This window comes from Suncus etruscus, chromosome 6, assembly GCF_024139225.1.
Source record: "Suncus etruscus isolate mSunEtr1 chromosome 6, mSunEtr1.pri.cur, whole genome shotgun sequence".
NCBI classification, from domain to species: domain Eukaryota; kingdom Metazoa; phylum Chordata; class Mammalia; order Eulipotyphla; family Soricidae; genus Suncus; species Suncus etruscus.
The window spans coordinates 97,188,723-97,211,826 of NC_064853.1; the positions used below are offsets into that span (position 1 = coordinate 97,188,723).

The 23,104-nt window shown below is 42.3% G+C and overlaps 1 protein-coding gene across 1 annotated transcript in view; it reads right to left on the reverse strand.

Annotated features, from left to right (window-relative positions):
- The window catches only part of CLSTN2 (calsyntenin 2), a 126,267-nt gene extending 106,177 nt beyond the window's left edge, over positions 1-20,090 (reverse strand). Inside the window, exons 1-4 of the mRNA XM_049775833.1 lie at positions 19,904-20,090; positions 19,053-19,263; positions 13,511-13,660; positions 3,164-3,349 (exon numbers count right to left, since the gene is read on the reverse strand). Coding sequence (XP_049631790.1) covers positions 3,164-3,349; positions 13,511-13,660; positions 19,053-19,098 — 382 coding nt within the window. The 5' untranslated portion in view covers positions 19,099-19,263; positions 19,904-20,090. The remainder of the gene's footprint in view (positions 1-3,163; positions 3,350-13,510; positions 13,661-19,052; positions 19,264-19,903) is intronic.
- Between the last annotated feature and the right edge of the window lie 3,014 nt (positions 20,091-23,104).

Sequence of the window (23,104 nt, forward strand, 5' to 3'; positions counted from 1 at the left end):
CTCTGGTCCAGAGGAGGAAGAGCAATATAAAAGAATGTTCTACCAGGTCTGCAGGAGGTGGGGATCTGGGTTAGATGGTGAGAACACATACCTAGATTTCTCACAAGGAGCTATCATTGTCCTCCAAACCTGCTTTTGCCCTATGTTCCCAGTTAGAGTGGTCAGTGCTTTGGCCAGGAATATGCTGTCCAGATTCCTTCTATTTCACTCCTGACAGCTAATCACTGATTGGGTTGGTTTTGTTTCTTAGATCTGTCTTAATCCCAAACCCTAACTCTTCTGGTTCAGAACTCACCATGGCTTAAATTTGGCTATAGCAACAACATCCTAATTGGTCTCCCTGTGTTTATTTACAATCAATAAAGATTTGTATGATCAGAAATGAATGACACTAAAGCTCAAAACCAGTACAGTGGTTCCCTGGCTTGAAAGCCCAGTGAACATCTTATCTACCAGCCTTTGAAAACATAAAGAACTTCAGGCATCCCACAGGAGTTAGAAAATTACAACGCAGACTAATCCAGGTAACATTTCCCTGAAAGGAAGGAGGGAGACCCTGAACAGCTTGAGTGGGAGGCAAGCGCCAGGCCAGATTTGATCTGGGCTTCCCTCAACAGCTATGAACTATCCTTCCTTGCTTTATTCCCTGAATTTCCCAGCAGAAATCAAGATTTAGACTCCTAATAGGGCAGTTGATGTAACCCAATCCTTCAATATAGTCCTTCTGAAAGGTCACCAGAAAGACATCCCTCTACCAAGTATCTGCCATACTAGGAAAGCTCATAGCTAGGGGAGAAAATATACATGCCTCACTGTAAGGAGATGAACTATTTTGCTTAAGTGTTCTTTCTTCATAAAATTCCTTTCACTCTGCTTGTACCCTTTGCTCCCCAGAGACATTCACACTCACATTCCAAGTGTGATTCTTTGGGCCAATTACATCTTTAGCCAGCTCTAACCGAATCATCTCCCTCTAGACTGGTGGAGTTTAGGAAATGATGCTATCCTCCAACAGCCTCCAGCAGGGACTGAGTTGACTTATTCATTCAAGTGTGGAGAGTGACATGGCTTTTCTGCCTTAGAGTGAAGGAGAGAACTGAGGAAGTCTGGGCCCCTACTATCCATTTTTGCAAGAGCTATTTGGAATACTGAAGTGGCAGTACTCTTTCCAATCTGTGGCTTCATTTTGAGAGAACTTTCTTCTACATATCTACTTTTCTGTGGGCCTTTCTCCACACAGGCCTTCCTTCCTGGTAAGGCGTCAGGACAAATGAAAGACACATGGCCACTTTGGAGCTGAGTTTCTTCTTGGGTTCAGTTCTAAAATATTGACTTGGTTCCTTGGGAAAGAACAATGTATGTACATATGTGAGGTATTGCTAAGGAAAGATGAAGATAGTAGTTTTTGTGGGGTGGTTATCACAAGAAAATAGCAGGTAAGACTGTCCTCAGGAGCCTTCTTATGGAGTGTCATTCCCAAACACAAGCCTGGTATAAGAGCAAGATTATTTCTCCTGCACCTCAAAGAGGAAATCATACAATATGTTGTCATTTCCTGTTTGTTTCTATGATGGGAACAGTAGAGCGATAAATCATATTGGGGGAGATTTCCCTCCCCAGACACTACCTTCCAAATTGGCCCCTAATTGCTGACTTCTAGAAAAACCAACATGGTAAAAGGGTACTAGGTGCCTCTTCAGGATCTGTGTTGGGTAACTGCAAACACATTGCCTCATTAATCCCTGATTTACCAACGAGGAACAGGGGCTTGGTGCTCACAGTCACACAGTTGGCAAACGGCCAGGTTGGATCAAGTGTGCCCTTTGTGGAAAGCTCTGCCTTCTGTCCTCTTTACCATAAGAATAAGTATATTTAATACCCATCATGAGTCATTTTTCATTGCACTCTATGTGTGTGAGTTGATGCTGTGGTAATATAATGATAAGTTTTATTTATATTGTAAGCAACAACAAAATTCTACATTTCTCTCTACAGGAAACATCTCCATTCTGTCAAAGCCCGCTGAAAAGCAGAACAAGGGCTTAGTTTGCTATCAAGAGCCCTCTGGCAAAAAAGCAAAAAAAAAAAATCTGAAAGTCCAAGTCAGCCCAACATTTTTTACCAGTAACTGACAGGAGAAAAGGATAAAATGTGGTGCCTCATATATACTGGGGTATCTATTGGAATAAAAGATTCAGAGAAATTTTGTTTTGTTTTTGTTTTTTGGCCACATCCAGTGATGCTCGGGGGTTACTCCTGGCTATGCGCTCAGAAATCGATCCTGGTTTGGGGGACCATATGGGATGCTTGGGGGATCGAACTGCGGTCCATCCTAGGCTAGCACTTGTAAGGCAGGCACCTTACAGCTTGCGCTACTGCTCCGGCCCCAGATTTAGAGAATTTTGCTCCATACAGCTTCCTGAATTAGGAGAGTTCTAATTAAATGAACTGAAAATTGAAGGAATTGCTATATAGTGAAAACAATGCTGTTCTCTTAGCTTTACTGAAAACATGGAAAAAAACCTCAACTCCTTCATTATTTAAAATCTTATTTATTTAACTTTTAAAAATAACTAACTGTCTTAGGTTTTGTTTTGTTTTGGGGCTATACTCAGCTATGTTTAGGGTTGACTTTGTGCTCAGGGATCACTCCTGGTGGTGCTCACTGAATAATATAGGGTGGATAAGAAAAAAAAGGCTAGCTGATTGCAAAGCAAAAGCAATACCTGTTTTATTATCTCTCTGTCCTTTTAAATGTCCCGTTAAAGTCAAGTATATTTTCTTTCTTAGCATCCCACTTAGCTACATGAACTAAAACCAACCCCATAAACTTGGCTCAGTTATTCAAAGAACAGAGTTTGTCGCCCAGATTGTGTCCCCAAGTTTGGATTCTCAACAACTTCTTTAGTAAATTTTTCTCTTGAGCATCAAATTTATTATTTCCATTGACAGTATCATCACTGAAAAAGAATTATTTGAGTCTGGAGATGTGGCTTAGTGGTCAAGCCCATGCACTTCATGCATGAGAAGTGAGTTTAAGACCCACCATAGCAAACAAACAAACAAATAAATAAATAAGTAAAATAACAATAAGCAGACTAGAGAAAAGAAATAAAGAAATTATTTTTATATAAAAAAAAAGCCCCAGCAGGGAAAAACTTACCACATAACTTTTGTAGAGACTTTTCAGAGTAGGTCTCCCTGTCACAGCCCTTGCCAATGTAATTGGTCTGCAGCTCAGTGGTGATCTGAATGTAGGACACAGCCCCATCACACGTCTCCAGATGAATGTTGGGAAACAGGGGCACACTCCCCGAGCCAGGCTGATACTCAATTCTTTTGGTCCAGTCTGCAAACGTATAGAGAGCAGGCACGGTCAATTTGGTCATGATCCTTATTTGAATAATAAGAACTTGTCTTCCCCAGTCCCCATGTTGATGTCATAGTGAATGACAGGAGGGTTGGAAGGAACCTACCTCAAGATAGTTTAGAGCAATCTATAAAAGGCCCATGGCCAAAGTTATCCTTTTTTTTTTTTTTTTTTTTTTTTTTGGTTTTTGGGCCACACCCGGTAACGCTCAGGGGTTACTCCTGGCTATGTGCTCAGAAGTTGCTCCTGGCTTGGGGAACCATATGGGACGCCGGGGGATCGAACTGTGGTCCGTCCAAGGCTAGCGCAGGCAAGGCAGGCACCTTACTTTTTGCGCCACCGCCCGGCCCCCAAAGTTATCCTTAATGGCATAAAGCTGAAAGCATTTCCAGGTAAGGTACTAGGCAAGGCTGTCTACTGTCTCCACTCTTATTCAACATAATTTTAGAAGTTCTAGCAATAGCAAACAGATAAGAGAAGGGAAGCAAAGGCATCCAAATAGGGAAAGAGAAAGTCAAACTATCTTTTTTTGGGGCAGATGATATGATGCTATACATTGAAAACCCTAAAGACTCCACAGTAAAACTACTAGAAACAATAAACCAATACATCAAAGTGTATATATATACATACATATATATATAAAGTAAATACACAAAAGATAGTAGCATTCCTCTATACAAATAATGAAGCACAGGAGAAAGAGATTAAAGAGTCAATTCCACTTAAAATAGTATCAAAAATATCAAGTACCTAGGTATCAACCTGACAAGAAAAGTGAAAGACCTATACCATGAAAACTTAAAAATGCTTCAGAAAGAAGTTGAAGAGGACCTAAGGAATTGGAAGAACATCCCATGCTCACATGTATGAAGAATCATCATCATCAAATGATTATCTTACATAAACTCCTATATAGATTCAATGCCATCCCTATCCAAATTCAGATATCATTTTTAAGGAATTAAAACAATCAATTCTAAAGTTCATATGGAACCACAAAAGATCTAGGATAGTCAAATTCATAATGAAAAATAAAAAAACTGGATGGCATTTCTTTACCCAACCTAAAGTTTTACTATAAAGCCATAGTGATAAAAAAAAAACCATGATAATGTAACAAAGACAACGTTTCTGATCAATGGGGCAGAATAGAATATCCAGTGAATACCCCCAAATATATGGCTAACTAATATTTGACAAAGAAGCCAAGAATTTGAAATGGAACAAAGACAGTCTCTTCAATAAATCATGTTGGAACAACTGGATAGCTATCTGTAAACTAAAGATTGATCCATACCTCACACCTTATACAAGTCAACTCAAAATAGATTAAAGACCTTGAAATCAGACTCGAATCTAAAAAGTTCACTGAAGAAAAAATAGGCAGAACACTTCAAGACTTATACCTCAAAAAAGTCTTTGAAGATAAAATGCCAATGGCAAGAGCTATAGTATCCAACCTATATAAATAGGACTATATCAAACCAATAAGTTTCCGTATTTCAAGAAAAATACTGGTTAAAACTAGAAGACAGCTAACTGAATGGGAAAAAAACTATGCACTCAACACATCAGATAAAGGGTTGATATCCAGGATATACAAAGCACTCAGAAAGGTTAGCTCAACAATACCTAATAAAGTCGTAGAAAAATGGGGAGAAGAAATGAATAGACACTTCTCTGAGGAAGACCAACAGATGCCCAATAGACACATGAAAACATGTTCACGATCACTCATCATTAGAGAAATCCAAATCAAGAAAAGAATGAGGTACCACCTTACACTAGTGAGGATAGCATAATTCAAATATAATGGGACCTGGGGCCAGAGCAATAGCACAGTGGTAGGGTGTTTTCCTTGCATGTGGCTACCCAGGACAGACTTCGGTTCAATCCCCGGAGTCCCATATGCTCCCCCAAGCCAGGAGTGATTTCTGAGCACAGAGCCAGGAGTAACCCCTGAGCATCACCAGGTGTGGCCCAACCCCCCAAAACCACAAACAAACAAAGAAACAAAAAACCCAGAATCAATCTCTGTTGGTGGGGATGTGGTAAAAAGGAACTCTCATCCACTGCTGGTGTGAATGCTACCTGGTCCAATCCCTTTAGAAAACATGTATAGAAAACTAAGAATAAAACTGCTATATAATCCAGCAATCAAACTCCTGTGTATCTATCCCCAAGACAGAAAGTTATTCATTAAAAATTATGTATGTACACCACTATTCATTGCATCACTCAGCACCATAGCCAAGATTTGGAATCAACCTAGATGTCCAACAACAGATGAGTGAATCATGAAGATGTGGTACTTACACACAATGAAATACTACATAGCAGTAAGAAATGATACACTTATGCAATATGGATGGAACTAAAAATGTTATATAAAATTAAGTAAGCCAGAAGAAGGATAAATACAGAATGATAGCACTTATTTGAAATATTTATAATAAATACCATATATACATATAATACTCCATAAAGAAACACAATGGTCTAAATGGTAGAAACTCTGAACACCGTAGGTGCCAAGGTATACCGAGGAGAAGCAATCAAATTAAGTTGAAGAGGGAAAACACAAAGCCTCTAGCTGTTTAGAGCAAACAGGTGTTCAATCAACCTCTCACTACAAAGGCCTATAATAATCTTCTAATGTATTTATCTATAGAACCAGTTGCAGAATATAATTGGAAGCCAGGGACTCCTTTTGTAGTGCTTTCTACCAATATGTTCTAATGCTTTAATTTTATAAAATAAAAGAACTCTTCAGCTTCTTTGTCCACAGTGGTTCTTGGAGATTTAGGATGGACACCCTAATTTTTCAATTTGGCGCTCAATTATATAAGATACCATATACAATGTTCATTATGACAACGTCTTGATAAAATACCTCAATCTACCCACTTCCCTTCTGACTATGTCCTCTATTAGGACCTGAAACATGACCATTGATACCACTGAAACAGACAACTACACAACGCAAACTTGTTACAGGCTCCACTTTTTGCAAATAACTATTATCTCTCTTCCTTTATTTTTCTTCTCTATTTTCTTTCTTCTTAACTTCTATATTTTCTTCTCTTTAACTCAACCTATGTTGCTATTATATCATAAATCCCATGTTGTCAGTTTATTTTTAGGAAAGGAACCTCAATGCACAATACACAGCAGACAATACTACATAGGGTAGACACCTCTTACAGTGCTCACTACTTATATTGCTTAGTACTCTAGATGTGAAAATTATCCTTATCCTAAAATGCTCCAGCCAGAATCTAACTCTGAAAGCTTCATTTAGCAAAATTCACTCCTGCCATTGATGAAATTGGAAAACCTTCCCACGTCCTGGTGCTGGTCCAATTATTTTTTACTTCTCTATTTCTTTATTTTTTCTCACTTTTTCCCCTCTCCTAATCTATATTTTAGCCATTTACTTATCTTTTCTTAATTTGATTATTTCTTAAGCTCTCAGACCCACCCTATGAGGGTCAGGCCTCCAACAACAACTTATAAATAGATCTGTAATGTCTGTCTATAAGTGGGTGTGAGTTTGTATATAGTGGACTCCTCTATCTCTGCCCAATCTATATTGTAAACAATTCATGGGTATATTGTATATAGCCCCTCTTATACATTATCCTCCCTCCCACTTCAGTACTCCTTCTAATCTCTTGTCTACTCAATCCTGATCCATTATCCTTCCCCCACATTTAACCCATTTTCTCAGTTTTTAACTCATTAGGTACTGAGACATCAACCTCCAGCACCAATAAGCCACCACCCAGCTCCCAAAGTGAAAAAGACACCCTCTCAGTCCTACATCTCATGCCCCGGCAAGAAGCTGCAACCACCACTTCCAATGACTCATTCTATGTGGCCCTTTTTTTCACATCCTCCCCTAAATGCAGACTGTTGGCATGCTACCAGATTCAGCTCCAGAAGGACCCTCAGCTCAAGGACACTCTCTGATCCTTTGCTGTTGCAAACCATTTCTCAAAGTCAATAAGACCAAGGTCTGGGATAAAAATGTGCCCTGGATCTCACCCTTAGATATGAGATGCGTGCTGGGAACAGGGGTGGAGGGAGGACAACATTGGTGGTGGGGATACCCCTGATTCAATGTCACTATGTACCTAAAATACTACTGTGAAATATTTGTAATCCACTTTGGTCAAAATAAAAATTATTAATAAAAAGAAAAAAAAGAATATCTTAAAAGACTTAATGGGGATATCTATATTTTCTTTGTATGTTTAATATCTCAATAGTTATACCTCTTTGTGTGTTTATTTCACAAGGTAAAGGTAGCCTCCTCCATCCCCTCTTTTTTTTTTTAAATATTTTTTAATTTCGCTTGTTTTGGTTCTAGTTGGTACAAAATTCTAGAAGAAAATGTCTTGCATAGGATAAAAACTCAGGTCAAAACTAGGGCACAGAGATTGTATAGCCTGTCATTCTTATCCCCAAATGCACCAGCAATATAATATAGCACTGTTCCCTTTTGCATAAGTTCATTTCCTAGAACTCCATATAGTCCCATGAGCTCATGCCAGTATGTCTTCCTGAGGGCACCTACCACCTATTACAGAGCAGGACAATGGGGAAGTTTTCTGACTTGGATGAAAGAATCTAGAGTTCTCTATCTCTGAGGTTCTTTCAGGTGGTGAGGTTGCCTTCAGGCTTCACAATACTAGCCCTCCATTAGCACTTTAAGGGTCACCCATCTGCAGGGTGTCTATCAGAGAGATAGGCACTGCATGGTGAGATAACCAGGGCTGAGATTTCTTTGTCCAAGTCCCAGGAGCCAGCCTAACCCTATCACCCAAACAGCAGCTCTTATGTCTTCTCCATGGTCCTCCGCCTGGGTGGCGATGTGACACCTGTCAAGTTCGTCCATGAATAGATGACATGTCTGAGGCCTGGGCAAAGCTAGGTGGACTGAGATTGAACCTTAATGCTGATTTAAAAAAATGGAGGCCACACCTGATACTGCTCAGGGCTTACTCCTGGCTCCACACTCAGGGATCATTCCTGGCAGAGCTCCTGGAACTATATGGAGTTCTAGGAAATGAACCTGGGGCATGTGCCCCTCCCCACTGTATTATCACCCTGGCCCCCTGAATACTGATCTTTCCAGTCACAGAGCCATCCTGGAAGGAGCCAAACCCACATGCCCACAAGGAGAAGAAAGGTAATGTTCTTTCTTCAAGATAGATTTTTATCTTTGAGACCTTATATCCCTCACAAAGATGTATATCTGAAATTGAGATAACAATCCCCATGGAAGCTTGCAGTTCCCTTGACTCTAAGATATTTGAAATTACCCTTGCCTATAGAAAAAATCTTTTCTGCCCGAATGTGTTACTCTAATGCAATTTTTAGCAGCATATATTGGACCCTATGTTAGCTGGTGAAATACAGCTAGGTAGGGTCCTGGGTTTATTTGCCTTTTCTGGGCTAGCCTTTATCTCAGCTCTGAAAATGAGCTCATTTTCTCTTTACAGAGGAGACACTGCTCATTCAAGTCAATCCTCATCTTTTCTCTAAATGTGTCCATTAGCCTTTCTCATTCTCTGATGACCATTCCCAGGTCTCCAATAAACCACCTCCAACTGAGGGGCAGCAGCTTCCTGCAGGAATCAGCAAACTTTACTGTGAAGGGACACAGAGTCAGATTTAGGTTTGGGGGACCATTTCATCTCTGTTGGAACTTCTCAGCTGTGCTGTGGTTATGCAGAAATCAGTAGCACAGGGCTGTGGGTGCATGAGATAGAAGTCAGGAGTGCTGAAGTTAACTTTGCTTCATTTACATACGCCATGAAATGCTCCCCCTTTGATCCAACGAACCATTAAAAAATGTCAAATCAATTTGGTGGGTGGGTTCATATACTTTGTGTTTTTTCAAGAACAGGTGCTCAGCTAGATTTGGTTGGCCCCTGATTTAATGCTTATTGCCCAAAGGTATTTTGAGGTAACTGGGGTGTGCTTTGCTGGTGAGATGGAGGACACTCTAGAGTGACAATGAGGGAAGAAGTGGAGGGCAAGGAAGGAACAGTCCTATCCCATCTTTCTGGTCAACCGCTGGGGCATCAGCATGCATAAAGGGAAACTCAGTGTTCTTCAATGATGCATTGGTTTCATATCATTATCCCATCCATATCTGCTTTTTCAGACAATCTGGATGCTTTCCTGGGCTTCTCATCTTTGGATTAGAGAGAACTGCCTCCCCTGTAGACTGTAGTCAGCTCTTCTGAGTACTTGGTCAATAATTGACCTGACTTTGATAAAGGATTAGGTGACATAGGCTAACTCCCAGGGCCTGGCTACTTTTCTCTCCCATCAGAGTGGTGGGTAGGCAGACAACTACAGAGGGGACTGGGATTACCATGGAGTAGGGGGCTTGACTGAGATCTTTCCTGCTCTAGTTATGCAGACTACCAGCTTTGTGTCCATACTTTTGGGATCACTGTCTGAAAATGCAAATGTCTTTGCTTTGCCCAGGTTCCTAAGTTGGTTTTGCGATAAATACCTGGCTTTAATGCATTTACAAAAGTGTTTTTGCTTCCTTTGAATGCCCTCTGGAATGTTCATTAGCTGGTGTACTTGTCCCAATTTTTGCCTGCTGGCCACCATCTCTTGTGATTGTCCAAGGAATTCTTCCTGTCTAAGAGCCCTAGCACCATGGCAGGGCACGGAACTTCTGCTCCACTCCCACCCCTGGGGCCCTTTAGAGCAAGGACAACAGACCGTTCTTCCAGGCTCCAGACACCACTCCCTACCCAATCTTCTCCCCTTTTCCACATGACTCATCTCCCTAACTTCCTAACACCTTCTCCAGAGCCAGTATCACCCCTTTTGGTTCTGCTAAGGTCACTTTATCAAAACTAACCTAGGCATATCCCCAGGTTCTCTATTGGGCTGAGTGTCTCTGGATCAGTGCCCTCTATCAACAGCCTTGATAGGTAGTAATTTGTCTGTACTCTCAGCCCCCAGCACATAGGGTTCTTTTAGGAAGGGGAGAAAGGTTTCTTCCAGAATTACCTGCCACCATGGACTGTGGGTGTTAAACTTGGAAATATGCCAAGACAGATCTGTCTGGATTTCACTCTCCATCATGGTTCATTCAACATTGTCCAGCCCATGCCTATATCTAGGATGAGGGTGGGTCCTTTGACTCAGGGCCCTCAGTGTTGAGCTGTGGGAACTCTATACAGTGGAAGGCAGGAGCTTTCCATGTCCAATACTCACCACTTGGCACATTAGCATCATTTTCTCTGCAGACAAGTGCCACTGGGTGAGGAGGGGCATGTAAATATAGGCGTAGAACTGTTATCAGAGCCCTGTGGATGCATTATTTATCAAAGACAAAACATCCAGCAATCATTATCTATGTGTGGCTTCGTATTTTGCTCTATCCATTACAAATGTCAGGGCTAGAGAATTAGTATAGTAGCTGACCCCAGTATGGAATATGGTTGATTCTCTATGCACTACCAAAAATGATTTTGAGCCATGTGCAAGTCCTGAGAACAGTTGGATATAGTCCAAAACTTCCCCTTAAATAAATAAAACAAGTACTACCATGAATGAGTAGTAGAAAGCTTTCAATTCTTTCTAGGATTTTTCTCTAGACGCTAAATATTTTCTGAAGCTAGTCATTATAAGTTAAAATAAAACTATATCCATCCATTCACCCACCACTCATCTATTCACTTACCATCTATCTACCCATCATCTCTTCTTTTATCCATCATCTATCCATCACCCATTCATCCCTCACCATTCATATATCCATCCATCCACCCCTTCTTCACCATCCATTCATCATCAACATACCTCATACATTCATCATTCATTCACCATCTATCTATCATCCATTCACCATCCATCTACCCTTCACCACCTCTATATATACAATGACTATTCCTTAAGCACCAACCATTCGTGCTAGACATCTGCTAAGCTGAAAAATAGGGTGGTGAACCCTGGTCTCAGAAACTTCAATCTAGTGAATGATAACTACCCAAGCTCAGCCTTGCTGAAGCTAGAAACATGTTCTTTCCTAATCTGGCATGACTCTCTTTTTTACTGGATTTATCCTAAATATAGTGATTCAGAGAAGTTGCTTCCTTGTTCTTTATACCTGACAGTCTTCCCCATGGCTCCTGTCCTGAGCATCTCATCTTCTCATTTGTTGTTCAAAGCAGACACCTTCAGCTCTCTCCCACAGTGGGAATTTAGGGAAGGGCCTGCCCACCACTCAGACTTTGCAGTTGAAAGATCAAGGGAGAGAAAGTTTACCGTGGAGGGATGCTTTGAAAGATGCTGGCTATGGGGGGTCTCCCCAGATACTGCCTCAGGGTCACCACCTGAATCATGTGTCCTACCCACCAGATCCCAATGAATTGAAGTGGGAACAAAAGTCTTGCTCAAGGGCAGCCATTCACATTCTGACCAGGAACCTTTCTGGTGGCCTGATGTCTTAATAGCTCATCACCCTCTCTCTAGGGGCTTTTAAGAATGATGGATAATAAAAATAGAAAAATGGATACATGTGGATGATAACTGGGGCCTGAAGCTCTAAGATGTTCAAGAGTAGGGAGTCAACATAGGCATGAAATAGAAACCCCACACACAGCAGCCTACACCAGGAGCATGCAGGAGCCAGTGAAGGCAACCACATCAAGCAAAAACAGGATCAGATGCACAGTGTCACTGCTGCCACAGTGGTAATGCCAGCTCACCCCACTCCACCACTGAAAATATAGATCACTACACTCCATGAAACTTAGCCTCAGCTGGCCTCACCCTGTTCATTTTGCCTAAGCTCCGCTCTAAAATTCTGTCCCCGAAGAGCAGCCTTCAAGTTTCAGCCTTTGCATCTTCAAACTAGCACCGACCTCCACTTTTCTTTTTTAATTACGAGAACAAAGATGCAAAGAAAGAGGACAAGGTAAAGTTACAGTGGAAGGACAATCACCCATAAACAGAATTCTCAGAAGTCCCCTTGCTGATATCTTAACTTTGAACTTTCAGCCAAAGAACATTAAGAAAAATAAAACAGAACCCATGTACAATTACTTTGTCCCTCAAGTCCCCAGATTGTATTACATAATATTCTTAGCAGCATACAAAGCAATCTAAAGCCATAAAACTTATGTAATTCCTTAAACATTGAAGGCATAGTACTTTTTTACATTTCCATGCACATGCATATTTGTTTAAGTTAACCTCAAAAGTTTAAGTGGGTTGTTTTTCTTAAGGATTAGAATCAAAGGAGCACAGTAAAAACGGTGTTAGAGTGGCAATTATTGTTTGCATAGGCCCACCAAAATATGAGGGACATGAAAAGGAAAAGCTTTGGCCTAAATACAAGGAGATCCTACCCCTGAAGTTTCCTGACATAAGACCAACTCTAGGCTCCAGGCACACTAGTTTGTCCAATGAAAGTCATTGTCTGTAGTGCCAATACATTTTTATTTTTCACACAGTCTCTGTTGTTGGTAGCATGTTTCTGTATTAAAGATCCTGGAATCTGCATACCCTACATTGAAGTCAGGATGTGGAGCATCCTCTAGTTTCACCTCACAATTAAAGGGCAATGCAGAGAGCCCTGTCCTGTAAGCAACCGACCTCCACTTTTATCTCAGTCCACCGCTTGTTCATTCCCAGCATTAACCCTTCAGTCCAATGGCTGAATTCTGAATCTGCACCCATCACCCCCAGCTCCTCTGTCTATTTGTCCCTGTGAGCACAGGGATCAGGGCAATCCTTTCCAGGTAGTGGGTGGATATCAAACTTGAGGTGCATCAGTGAGGTTGACAGGAACTTGCTTCTTTGGTTGGCTAGTAATCATCATTGTCTCCAGAGTGTCATGAGGCTGCAGAAAGAACCTCTGGACAAACTGAGTGCTTTGGTGAAATAAGGTGTGTGTGTGTGTGGAGGGAGGGGGTGTCTCAGCAGTAAAACAGGGATCAAGTAAGCATCCTCTTAAAGAAGAGAGACTCAGCCCACTACCCTATTGCTGGCAGCTGAGTGACTGCACCACCAGTGTGTTGCTGTGATGTGGAGGTGAGTAGTGCATCATCCAGGCCCAGAGGCCCCACTGCTTGAGACAGAGATGGACAGGCCCACCTTGCCAGCCAGGCTTGCACACCGGCTTCACGTCCACCTGCACCAGTGTGTCCTGAGCCGCTGGCTTCTGCCCACAGTCATAGGCTGTCACCAGGATCTCATACTGCCGTTGCTTGTCATAGCTCAGCTTCTCTGTATTTCTGATGTTGCCTGAGGACATACACAGAATGAAAATCATTTCAGCAGAGTTGATCCTACGACAGTGCTTCCAAAACCTTCTCCAATCAACTTCACCACCCACAGAATACAGCCATCATGATCTCTGTACAAATAAGGGACAACAGGTATTTATTTGGCTTGCCCATGAGACCTGATTTGTTATCAGAGACTCAGAAAACAATTCAAGGACCCACTCAGACCAAGGGCTCACTCCTGGAATGCAAGGGTTTGTGCTTTACTAAAGGAACAGAAAGTGTATCAGAAAGTGTCCCCCTGACAGAGGGGGTAGAGGACTCAGTGAGTGTCCCAAATGTAGGGCACAGTGTCCAACTGTGAGGCAACCTCTGGGGGAGAGATGAAAATCAAGAAGTCCTAACATAATCATTTTAACCTCAGGTCATGACCAAGGATGCTCTTGCCTCTTCTCCCATTATTTTGCTATCAAATAGGAAGAAAAATCAATAAGAAAATGTGTGGCTTTTCTCCTGAAAACTACAGAGTTAAGATTCCTTGTGTGGTGAAGATACTGCTTTCTTCTTGGAGTGAGATTAGATAATTCTTTGAAGTCATTATTATGTGTTTGTTCCTGTGGTTTGAATGCTATGATGGTCCAGAAGTCAATATTCACTCATCAATGTGAAAAATGTAGACTATTTTTTTTTTTTGCTAAATTAAGTTTTTGGGCTCCAAGTAATGAAGAAAGGTCTCAAGAGCACTTAACCAATACTTTTCTTTTGGAGCCCCACATTTGACCATCTTCCTATGAAATTTGCCTTTAACATTTAATTTTTTTGCTGTTGATACACTAGAATTCCAAGGTTAGGATCTTCTTTTACCAAAATGCAATAAAGCAAGTGGAGCATTGGGAAACAAACCAGCCAACCAATAAGAAAACATTTGAAATGGCTGAGTAAGGTGTATTTCTTAATTTCACGAATGCTACTGAGATTTTATTTTCCCATCCCAATGGATGAGAAATTGTTTATGTGGATTGAGAGAACAGGAGTCAAATTAAGAAAACTAGGATTATTAGAAATGTTGCATCATGATTTACAGATCAGAAGAAGTGACCCCCCAATTATCATTGTCTGGGACAAGTAAGAGGAGACTCAGGAACAAGTGTCACAAATGTGCATGAATGGGGTTATGGTGGGCAGGGTGAAGGATGGGATTGTAAGGAGGGAGTGAGATGTTGCCTATATTCTTGAACCAAGACTTGGAACAATTTATTCTCATATCTTCTCTGGACTGTTTCTAAAAATGCACCTCTAGCTACAGATTTGAAGTAAAATTGAAACCCAGCCAGACCAAATTATTGAACAAACATGGCTTTGATAGATTTATGGCTTTGTAGCTGGTGTTCTGAATTGTTTGCATTTGCCCCCAATACTTGTGTTGTTCTCAGCTTAGCCCTGAAATGACCCAGATATAGTTGAAGACCTCCTCTGTGCATACTGTTAACAAATGAGCTATGGCCACGACCTTTATAGATGGATTTTGGTTAGTCAGAGCATCTCAACAGAGCAAGAAGTAGCTTCTCACAATATCAAATTAAATTTTGAACACAGACTTCACACTTTTCTTACTCTCAAGTTAAATGGCTCTCATAAGATGCCCCTCTTTTGAGAAAAGGACTTAGGTTTACAATCTGTGGGCAATTGAGTGACTCAAATACTTGCTCCATTCATTGCTGCACCCTCCTTGAACAAAACTTTTTATAACCAACTCTTTGTCTCTGCCACACTCATACCATAGGGAATGGCTCTCTAAGAAATTAAAGCAACTGTATCCAAGCTAGAGCAAATTATTACAATCCTTTGTTGTATTGGGGAGAGACATTTATTTGGGTAAGACACACTTTTCAACATTTTGGGGGAAGTTCAGGGAAAAAAATTCTATTGTTTTTTTTTCTCTCTCTTTTTGGTTCTGTTCTAATTATAATCTACTTCCACCTGCATTGCCCTTAAACTATCTCTTTGGCCCTTTGATTTTTTTAAAAAGTATTATTACATTATAATGTACTAAAAATGGTTGAGGAGGGAACTTAAAGGCTGGAGCACATGCTCTCTGAATGTAAGAGGACCGGTTTTATCACAGTAACAACTGGTCCTCTGAGAACTATAGAAGCAACCCCCAGAGCATAGAATTGGGAATTACTCCTGAGTCACACTGGTGTTGGCCCAAAACCAAAAAAAGTTTTCTGAATATAAAAAATAAAGTGATGAAGAAACCAAATGCCTGGAAGTGGGACAAGACCAGAGTATAAGTGTCTGTATTCAAAAACTTTGCCACCAACAGGGGGTGATTAGGGAGCATTTTAATGGAAAAATCTAGTTATTAGAGTGTTGAGTAAAAAGTGAGAAAAAAGAAAAGCAAGGAATGCTTGGTTTTATTCCTGTTTCAATAGTTCACAGAAGAAAGACTTTCATGACTATTGGCTGTCATTGGTGAGGTGATGGGCAAGCGATTTTCTTTTCTACATTTTTCAGTTTTCCAAACTTTCTACCAAGAATGTGTACCAACTCAGAGTTACCAGTTCAGAGCTTCAACCTGAAAATTCATGGCAGGAGTCAGGGTAGATCTATCACAAGCATGGCACCATTTACTAGCAATGCCCTCTGAGTCTGCAGCCACTGTCCCCACCATCTGACACCAGCCCTCAATGACAGTGACCTCACCACCACAATCTTCCAGGTTGGAAGTTAATACCATTGTCTGGCAGAGTACAGATCAGCAGGCTGACTTTGTCTAAGTCTCTGTATCCTGCCTGCTCCCCTTGCTCACCAAGCCCAGAGCCTGAAAGGTTGGCAGGGCCAGGAACCTTGATCTAAAGACAAAGAAGCTCACTGAGTGGGCCACAAACTCATCAGTACTTTCTCTGAATGAAACATAAAAGAACTTGCTCAAGGAATCTGGAAGGTCGCAGGTGGAAGTGATGAATAGGGGCCAACTGGGTAGCTCATTAGAAGGGAGCCTCTCTTATACCTGGCCCTCAGGCCTGCCTGAGGAGAATGAACAGCTCTTGAGATTCTCACTCCAAGACCCACACTCCCCAAGAACGTCCACTCTCCTCTTCAACTGTGATTGTAAATGGGTGTCAGAGGCGGAGGCCTGGCAAAGGACCATTACTCACTTTTAATGAGACAGCAAGGGAAATAAATTGGTATATGTTAGCAAAACGGCTCATCAAGGTGAGTAATTATCTCCATGACTGGGCCAGTTTACCCTCCAATGAATGAATTTGCATCTCATCTCTCCTTGGGCTGTGGCAGGAGGCCAGGTGAGTGTGGACACTAACACACATCCTCCTTATCTACTCTTGGTCTTCCTCAAGGACTTGTCACTCCCCAAGTTCCATTCAGGCACTGATCATAAGGGAACACAAACTCAGAAGAGAAAAATGCTTAATAGCTATTTAATGGAACAGAGTGTGTGTCTGCACTTGAAGTTGATGTGTTCTGAATAAGGTGTCCTATGTGTGTATATATTGTGGTGCATACATATGTATCTGATGTGTATACATGTGTATTTAAGCTTCATATATATATATTTTTTGGTTTTTGGGTCACACCCAGCGGTGCTCAGGGGTTACTCCTGGCTGTCTGCTGAGAAATAGCTCCTGGCAGGCACGGGGGACCATATGGGACACCGGGATTCGAACCAACCACCTTTGGTCCTGGATCGGCTGTTTGCAAGGCAAACGCCACTGTGCTATCTCTCCCCGGCCCTAAGCTTCATATTTTATGTGCATTATGTATGCTCACACATATTTAATGTGTGTGAATATATGTGTGTTTCTGATATGTGTGCACATGTATTTGTGTTTGATGTGTTAAGTGCATTGTGCCTACACCTACATGTTTGATGTTTGTGCCTGTATTTGATGTGTGTAAGATGAGAATCAACCATTTCAAAGAGCCGGAAGGAAAAGGCTACCAGAAAATAGTTCTGACAGGCCCTTCTACTTGAAATGACCTTTGTAATGCTGACCCAAACTTTAGTCAATGCCCAGCATTTCCCTCTTTGCCTCCTTTTGCACTGGTCCTGGTCTTCTGCATGATTAGCCTCTAGCTGTGGCCTGAGTGTGTGACATTTCCACTTGTTTTATCATTTGACAAGGAAAGAGACTTACTTGGGTTTTTGTTTTATTGACTTGTGCATATTAATTTCATCTTGCAGGGCAGAGCAGAGGCTCCCAGTGTTCCGGGATGAGGCTTCTATGCCCAGTGGGATACATTACAGTTATCAGGTTGTGGATGGATGGATCGAGTTCAAATAAATGCTTACCTCATTCCATAGCTGAAAGTACTGATATCTGCTGAAGACTCACAGGTAGCTGATGGTACTTTTCTTCAGGCATTGGCTACAGGGCAACTTAGAGCAAAATAATTTCCTAACTCTGATTCACAATAGTTTTGTGCATAACAGGTGATTCCCCTTGATACTTCTCTTTTTCTTTTGATTTTACTCACTGAAACGTAACTTTCATGTGGCAGGCCCTGGTCTCTTAAATTTTCTTCTATCTCTGTGCCCAGTGCCCAGTACCAGCTCTGGCACTTATTAAATAATTACAGAATAAGTGAACTATAGACTAGCAAATGGTGCTTTATTTGGGCAGTGCCTAGATCTTATTTGAAACAAGATGGGATTATAGACATAATACCTAGGAACCATTGGTACTAATTAAACAGTATACTTGGCAAGTCATTATCACTTGATTAATATCAAGATATTGAAATTTGAAATCAAAGTGGGCTTAGTTGACTGGGTAGGGTATTGAACTGTTGCTAACAGTACTAGGGAACTAGCCAAAGTTTTGATAAGACTGATTTCAATTCTATTCCATTTGGGATTGGGGGAGTTGGGAGGGTTTATTTTTCATTCTCACTAGGATGGAAATTCTCAAAAATCATTAGCAAGGGCTTAAGACTCTCCAGTGTATATAAGGTGTTTCAAATTCTCCACCCTTCTCATATAGATTTGCCTGGAGGGTAGAAAGTGTACTGTGGGAATGGGGTAAAAAATGGTATCAGTTTTTAATAAGGAAAGAGGTACTTGTGTCATTGCACAATGCTAGTATATCCGACTGACATGCCAGTCTCTGGTGGTACACTGAGTTCTCCATGCTGTGTTCACCAAGATGGTATCTGAGGAGTTCTGAGAGTTTATTTGTAACTAGCCAGGTTGCTTCTCACTTAAGACACTCCCCTCTAGGGCAGGCCGAGTCAGAAGGAGCTTTGCCATACTCTGCTCCCTGTGATGCTAGAAGGAGTGATGGAGTTGTTCCTTGCCCTGCCCTGTGAAAACTTGAGGGCAGAGCTGACCTTGACTGTGATCCCTGAGGGACCAGACTACCCCTGCCCCCACCCTCTGAGACACTCACCATTTCTGTCTATGGCAAAAGGCACGTCGGGTCGTGACGATTTCATAGCTGCAGATCTGGCTGTTACTGTGGGGAGCAGTCCTCATCTACTGCTTCCACCTGCAGGATACTGTCGTAGATCTTGCCCTCTGTCACCACAGCCTTGTAGGCTGGCTCCTTAAAGGTGGGGGCAAACTCATTGATGTCCTTCACCTGTATGTGGACCACAGCTCTGAAGCACAGGCAGGAAGGAAGAAGTGAAGGGACACAAAAATCGCACAGTCCTCTTGACCATTCATGGGAGGGGGGGGGTCATCTTTGGGGCTCCAGGGCTAAGGTAGTTGAGAAAGGCCCAGTTAATCACCCAATTCTATTACTTGAGTGTTCTCATCTCATGTCATCTCATGAGAGATGAACCCACCCCACAAACCTCTTCCTATGCTCTGACCATCCTTGGTACTCAGGTGCTTGGGGCCATCACATCAAACCCAGAGGTCTAGGTGACTGGGAAAATAAGCACATGCAGTTCTGGGGTAGACTCAGGGCCTCTCATCTGAGCTTTGTCCCTAACCTCTGGTTACACAATTTTGGGTAACATTCCTCTATTCATCTCCCTTCCCCAATTCCTTTCTTCCTTAGTTCTATCCCCACTCCATGCTGTAAGAATAGAGCCACTCATTATTTTTTTGTTTTGTTTTAGGGGTCATATCCGGCAGTGTCCAGGGCTTACTACTCCTTGTTCTGCCTTCACTCAGGGATCACTCTTGGTAGGGCCTTTAGGGACTGAGCAACTAAAGTACAGGGGCTGGGACCTCAGGTTCATGTATGTTGGATCATATAAAGATGGAGTCCAGAAGCAGTGGGCCACTCACTTGTGTGACTTTTTCCAGGCAGTCTCCCGGGGCCCAACTCCACAGTCGTAGGCCTGGATGATGAATGTGTACTCTTTTTGGACCTCACAGTCAATGGGACTCCAGGCACGGAGCTGGCCTTCTCCCGACGTCTTGTTGAGCACCACAGCCTCAAACGGCAACTCCTGACCATGGATCTTGAAGGCACAGATTTTCTCCTGCCAAAGAAGGGAAAACAGTAAGTGGGTATCTCAGGAGTAGCCCAGACCCCTAAGACACAAGCTTCCATGTGGTCATATTTGCAAATTCAAAGCTCCAGGACTTTTTCCTCCATGCAGAGAATTGCTAGGTTTCCAGATATGAGGGACTGGTGTGCTCATTTGGTACATGAGGAAAGAAAAGTAGTTACATTACATGTGGCACTTTGCATCACTTGGAAGAAGGAAGCACCATAGTGCCGTGATGTGCAGGATTATCTCCATTTCTCCAGTTACTGACCCTATTTCCTGTAGAGAGGGAAGAAATTTGCCCTAGACAAAAAGCATCCTTGGAAAGATAGAAAATCTCAAAGCTTTCACATGCCTTTGTCCTCTCAAAAGCATCCTCCCCTTGCTACTTACAAGTGTGGCATCAAACTGAGCATGCCCTAAGTATTTATTAGAAATCCAGACCCTACTCTCAGAGCCCCACACAGTCCTCTGGAGTGCCAACTTGTTTATTTGTTTTTTTTTTCTGGGGATTGAACCCCATCTCTGTGTGACCTGCTTGTTCACTAAATCTGCACCCAAACCCGGCTCAATCCATCCTTTCCTCCTAGTGTTGGCACCCACATCATTGTTGCAACTGTCCCCATCTGCTTCTCACCTCCCAGGTTCACATTCCTCCCCCCTCCCCACTTCCCTGTGTGGGAGAATTCCACTTAGAACTACAATTTTCCCTGGAAGCAGTGTGTGTGTTGGGGGGGGGGGAGCAGGGAGTAAGCTTCAAAGTTCCCCATTTCGGAAGAGCTCAACATGTAAAGTTAATGTGTCTCCCTCCCTGAGATGTACATTGTACATTCTACTTTGTTTTTCTCTGCATTAAAACTGTAAGGACAGAAAAATACTTCCTTTTCCCTCAATGAATGGTTATTTCTTGAACCTCAAATGCAAGGCAGCCCCCTGGCACATCTTGGAAAACTGGGAAAATCAGAGGCACATCCTTTTCCTGCATGGAGGAAGCTTTTGGAGATGTCTTGGAACATGACTTTTGAGTGCTAAGTGGAAGTATGCAGTCTGTGTGTGTGAATCCACATGATCGATATAGCAGGAAGGCATCTGGGGCACCCAACAAAGACTGAGCCCTAGAGGGCTGCATCTGTTCCCAGGTTCCAGTCCTAACAAACAAAATCATTGATCAATTTTCCTATGTGATCTGTGAGATGGGTGGGAGGGCTTCAAACTCCAGCTTCTCATTGCCTATCAGCTGGGTCCAGATTTTGTCATCTGAGGGGGAAAGTCACACTCCTGAGGTGACCAAACCTGCCGCACTTTTCCTGAGACACCAAGAAAAAAGGGCTTAATTGGTGGATGCATGTTCTAAGCCACAGTGCTCTCCCCCACCCCTGCCCTGGTGATCTAACTTATAACAAGCCTAATGTCTTCTGCTAGTAAGGAGGAGGCAGAGTGGAGCTTATTAGTATCTCCAGCTCACAGCACTAATGCTGGGGTGTAAAGCTTAATATGGCTGACTTCTCTGTGTACCTTGCTGGTCCCATAATGTCTTAGTGAACAACCCACGTCCAAGGCTTCTTCCTAGTCTAGGTTTTCATTTCTTTTACATAGAGGAAGCATGCTCTGATCTCTTGCTAACAATGTTCTCTGAGAGGCCCAATCAATACTAATCTTTGCTTTAGGCTTTTTTTTTATTATTTCATCGATCTTCAATTTCATTATAAACACTGCGTTTCACAACCTCCTCTTCTGGCTATTTCTCAAGTGTGGTTCTGGGGTAATGGATTAAACAGACAGGTGGTGGACTCTTTCTAACAAGCAGATAAGGCCTGTTAGATGGCTGGAACTCATGGTCCCCCTGAGGGCCAAGAAGGGCCAGCTAGCAGACAGCAGAGTGTGGAGACAGTTCTCATCTCACCCTTAAGTTTCATTCCTGCCTTAAATTGGCTCCAGTTGAATGGATGAACATCTAAAGCAGCTGTCTTGAGATTTTAGTCCCAGATCAAAGCCTGATCAGGGAATGTTAAACAGCCAATGCACCCTGGGGTACCTACCCACAGAATGCCCTGATTATAAAGGCCAAGTGGACTCTTTCTCTTTGGAGAGTCAATATAATCTCAAAACATATGAGGGTGATTTTCTTTTGGAAATATTTGATCATGATCAAAGTCATTCTTAGAATGACTCAGGAATCCTTAACTAGAGGAAAGGAAGAAGGGGAGCAGGCAGGGCGAAAGAGGTGATTCAAGGTTGGGGAGCTAGTGACCCCAACAGGGACCAATTTCATTTATAGCAGTGTAACTCAAGTCAATAATATCTATTTATTTTATTTATTTGGGGGGAAGAATTTGAGGACCATATCTTCCAAGTATTCAGGGGTTACTCTTGGCTATATGCTCAGGGCTCACTCAATGGACCTCAGGGGACCATATACAGGAGATCAACCCTGGGTCAGCCTTGTGCAAAGGAAGTGCCCTAATGCCTGTGCTCTCTCTCTCTGGCTCTTTATCTTCTCCTCTGCAGCAATATACACCCCCACATAACCAATTGAGCAGAGTGGATACAAGAGGAGGGTATGTACTCAATGCTAATGAGTTAAGCGAAAACTCAGGTTCTCTTTGCAGCCAGAGCCCACTCCTTTCTTGCATGAGTCTTCAAAGAAAGGAATCTAACTGTTTTCCCTTGGGCATCTTATCTCAAAGGAATGAGGTGGCAGAATGTTCTGGAATAAAGGGTTGGGTTGGACAGAAAAAAAACCAGGCCAAACCAACTGTGTCAAGACAACCCCTTTGCTTTGCACAGTGCCAACACAAGTTTGATCCCTGGCATCCCAGTAGCCCAGTGGCTTGGTCCCATGAGCACTGTCTGTTATAATCCCTGAGTACAGAGTCAAGAGTAACCCATGGATAACCCCCCCCCCTTATACCCCTACCCCCACCCTCACCCTCCACACAAATAGCTGGTAGTCAGTTGAAGTCAGGCAGGCTTTCTCCTCATTTAAATATTAGAA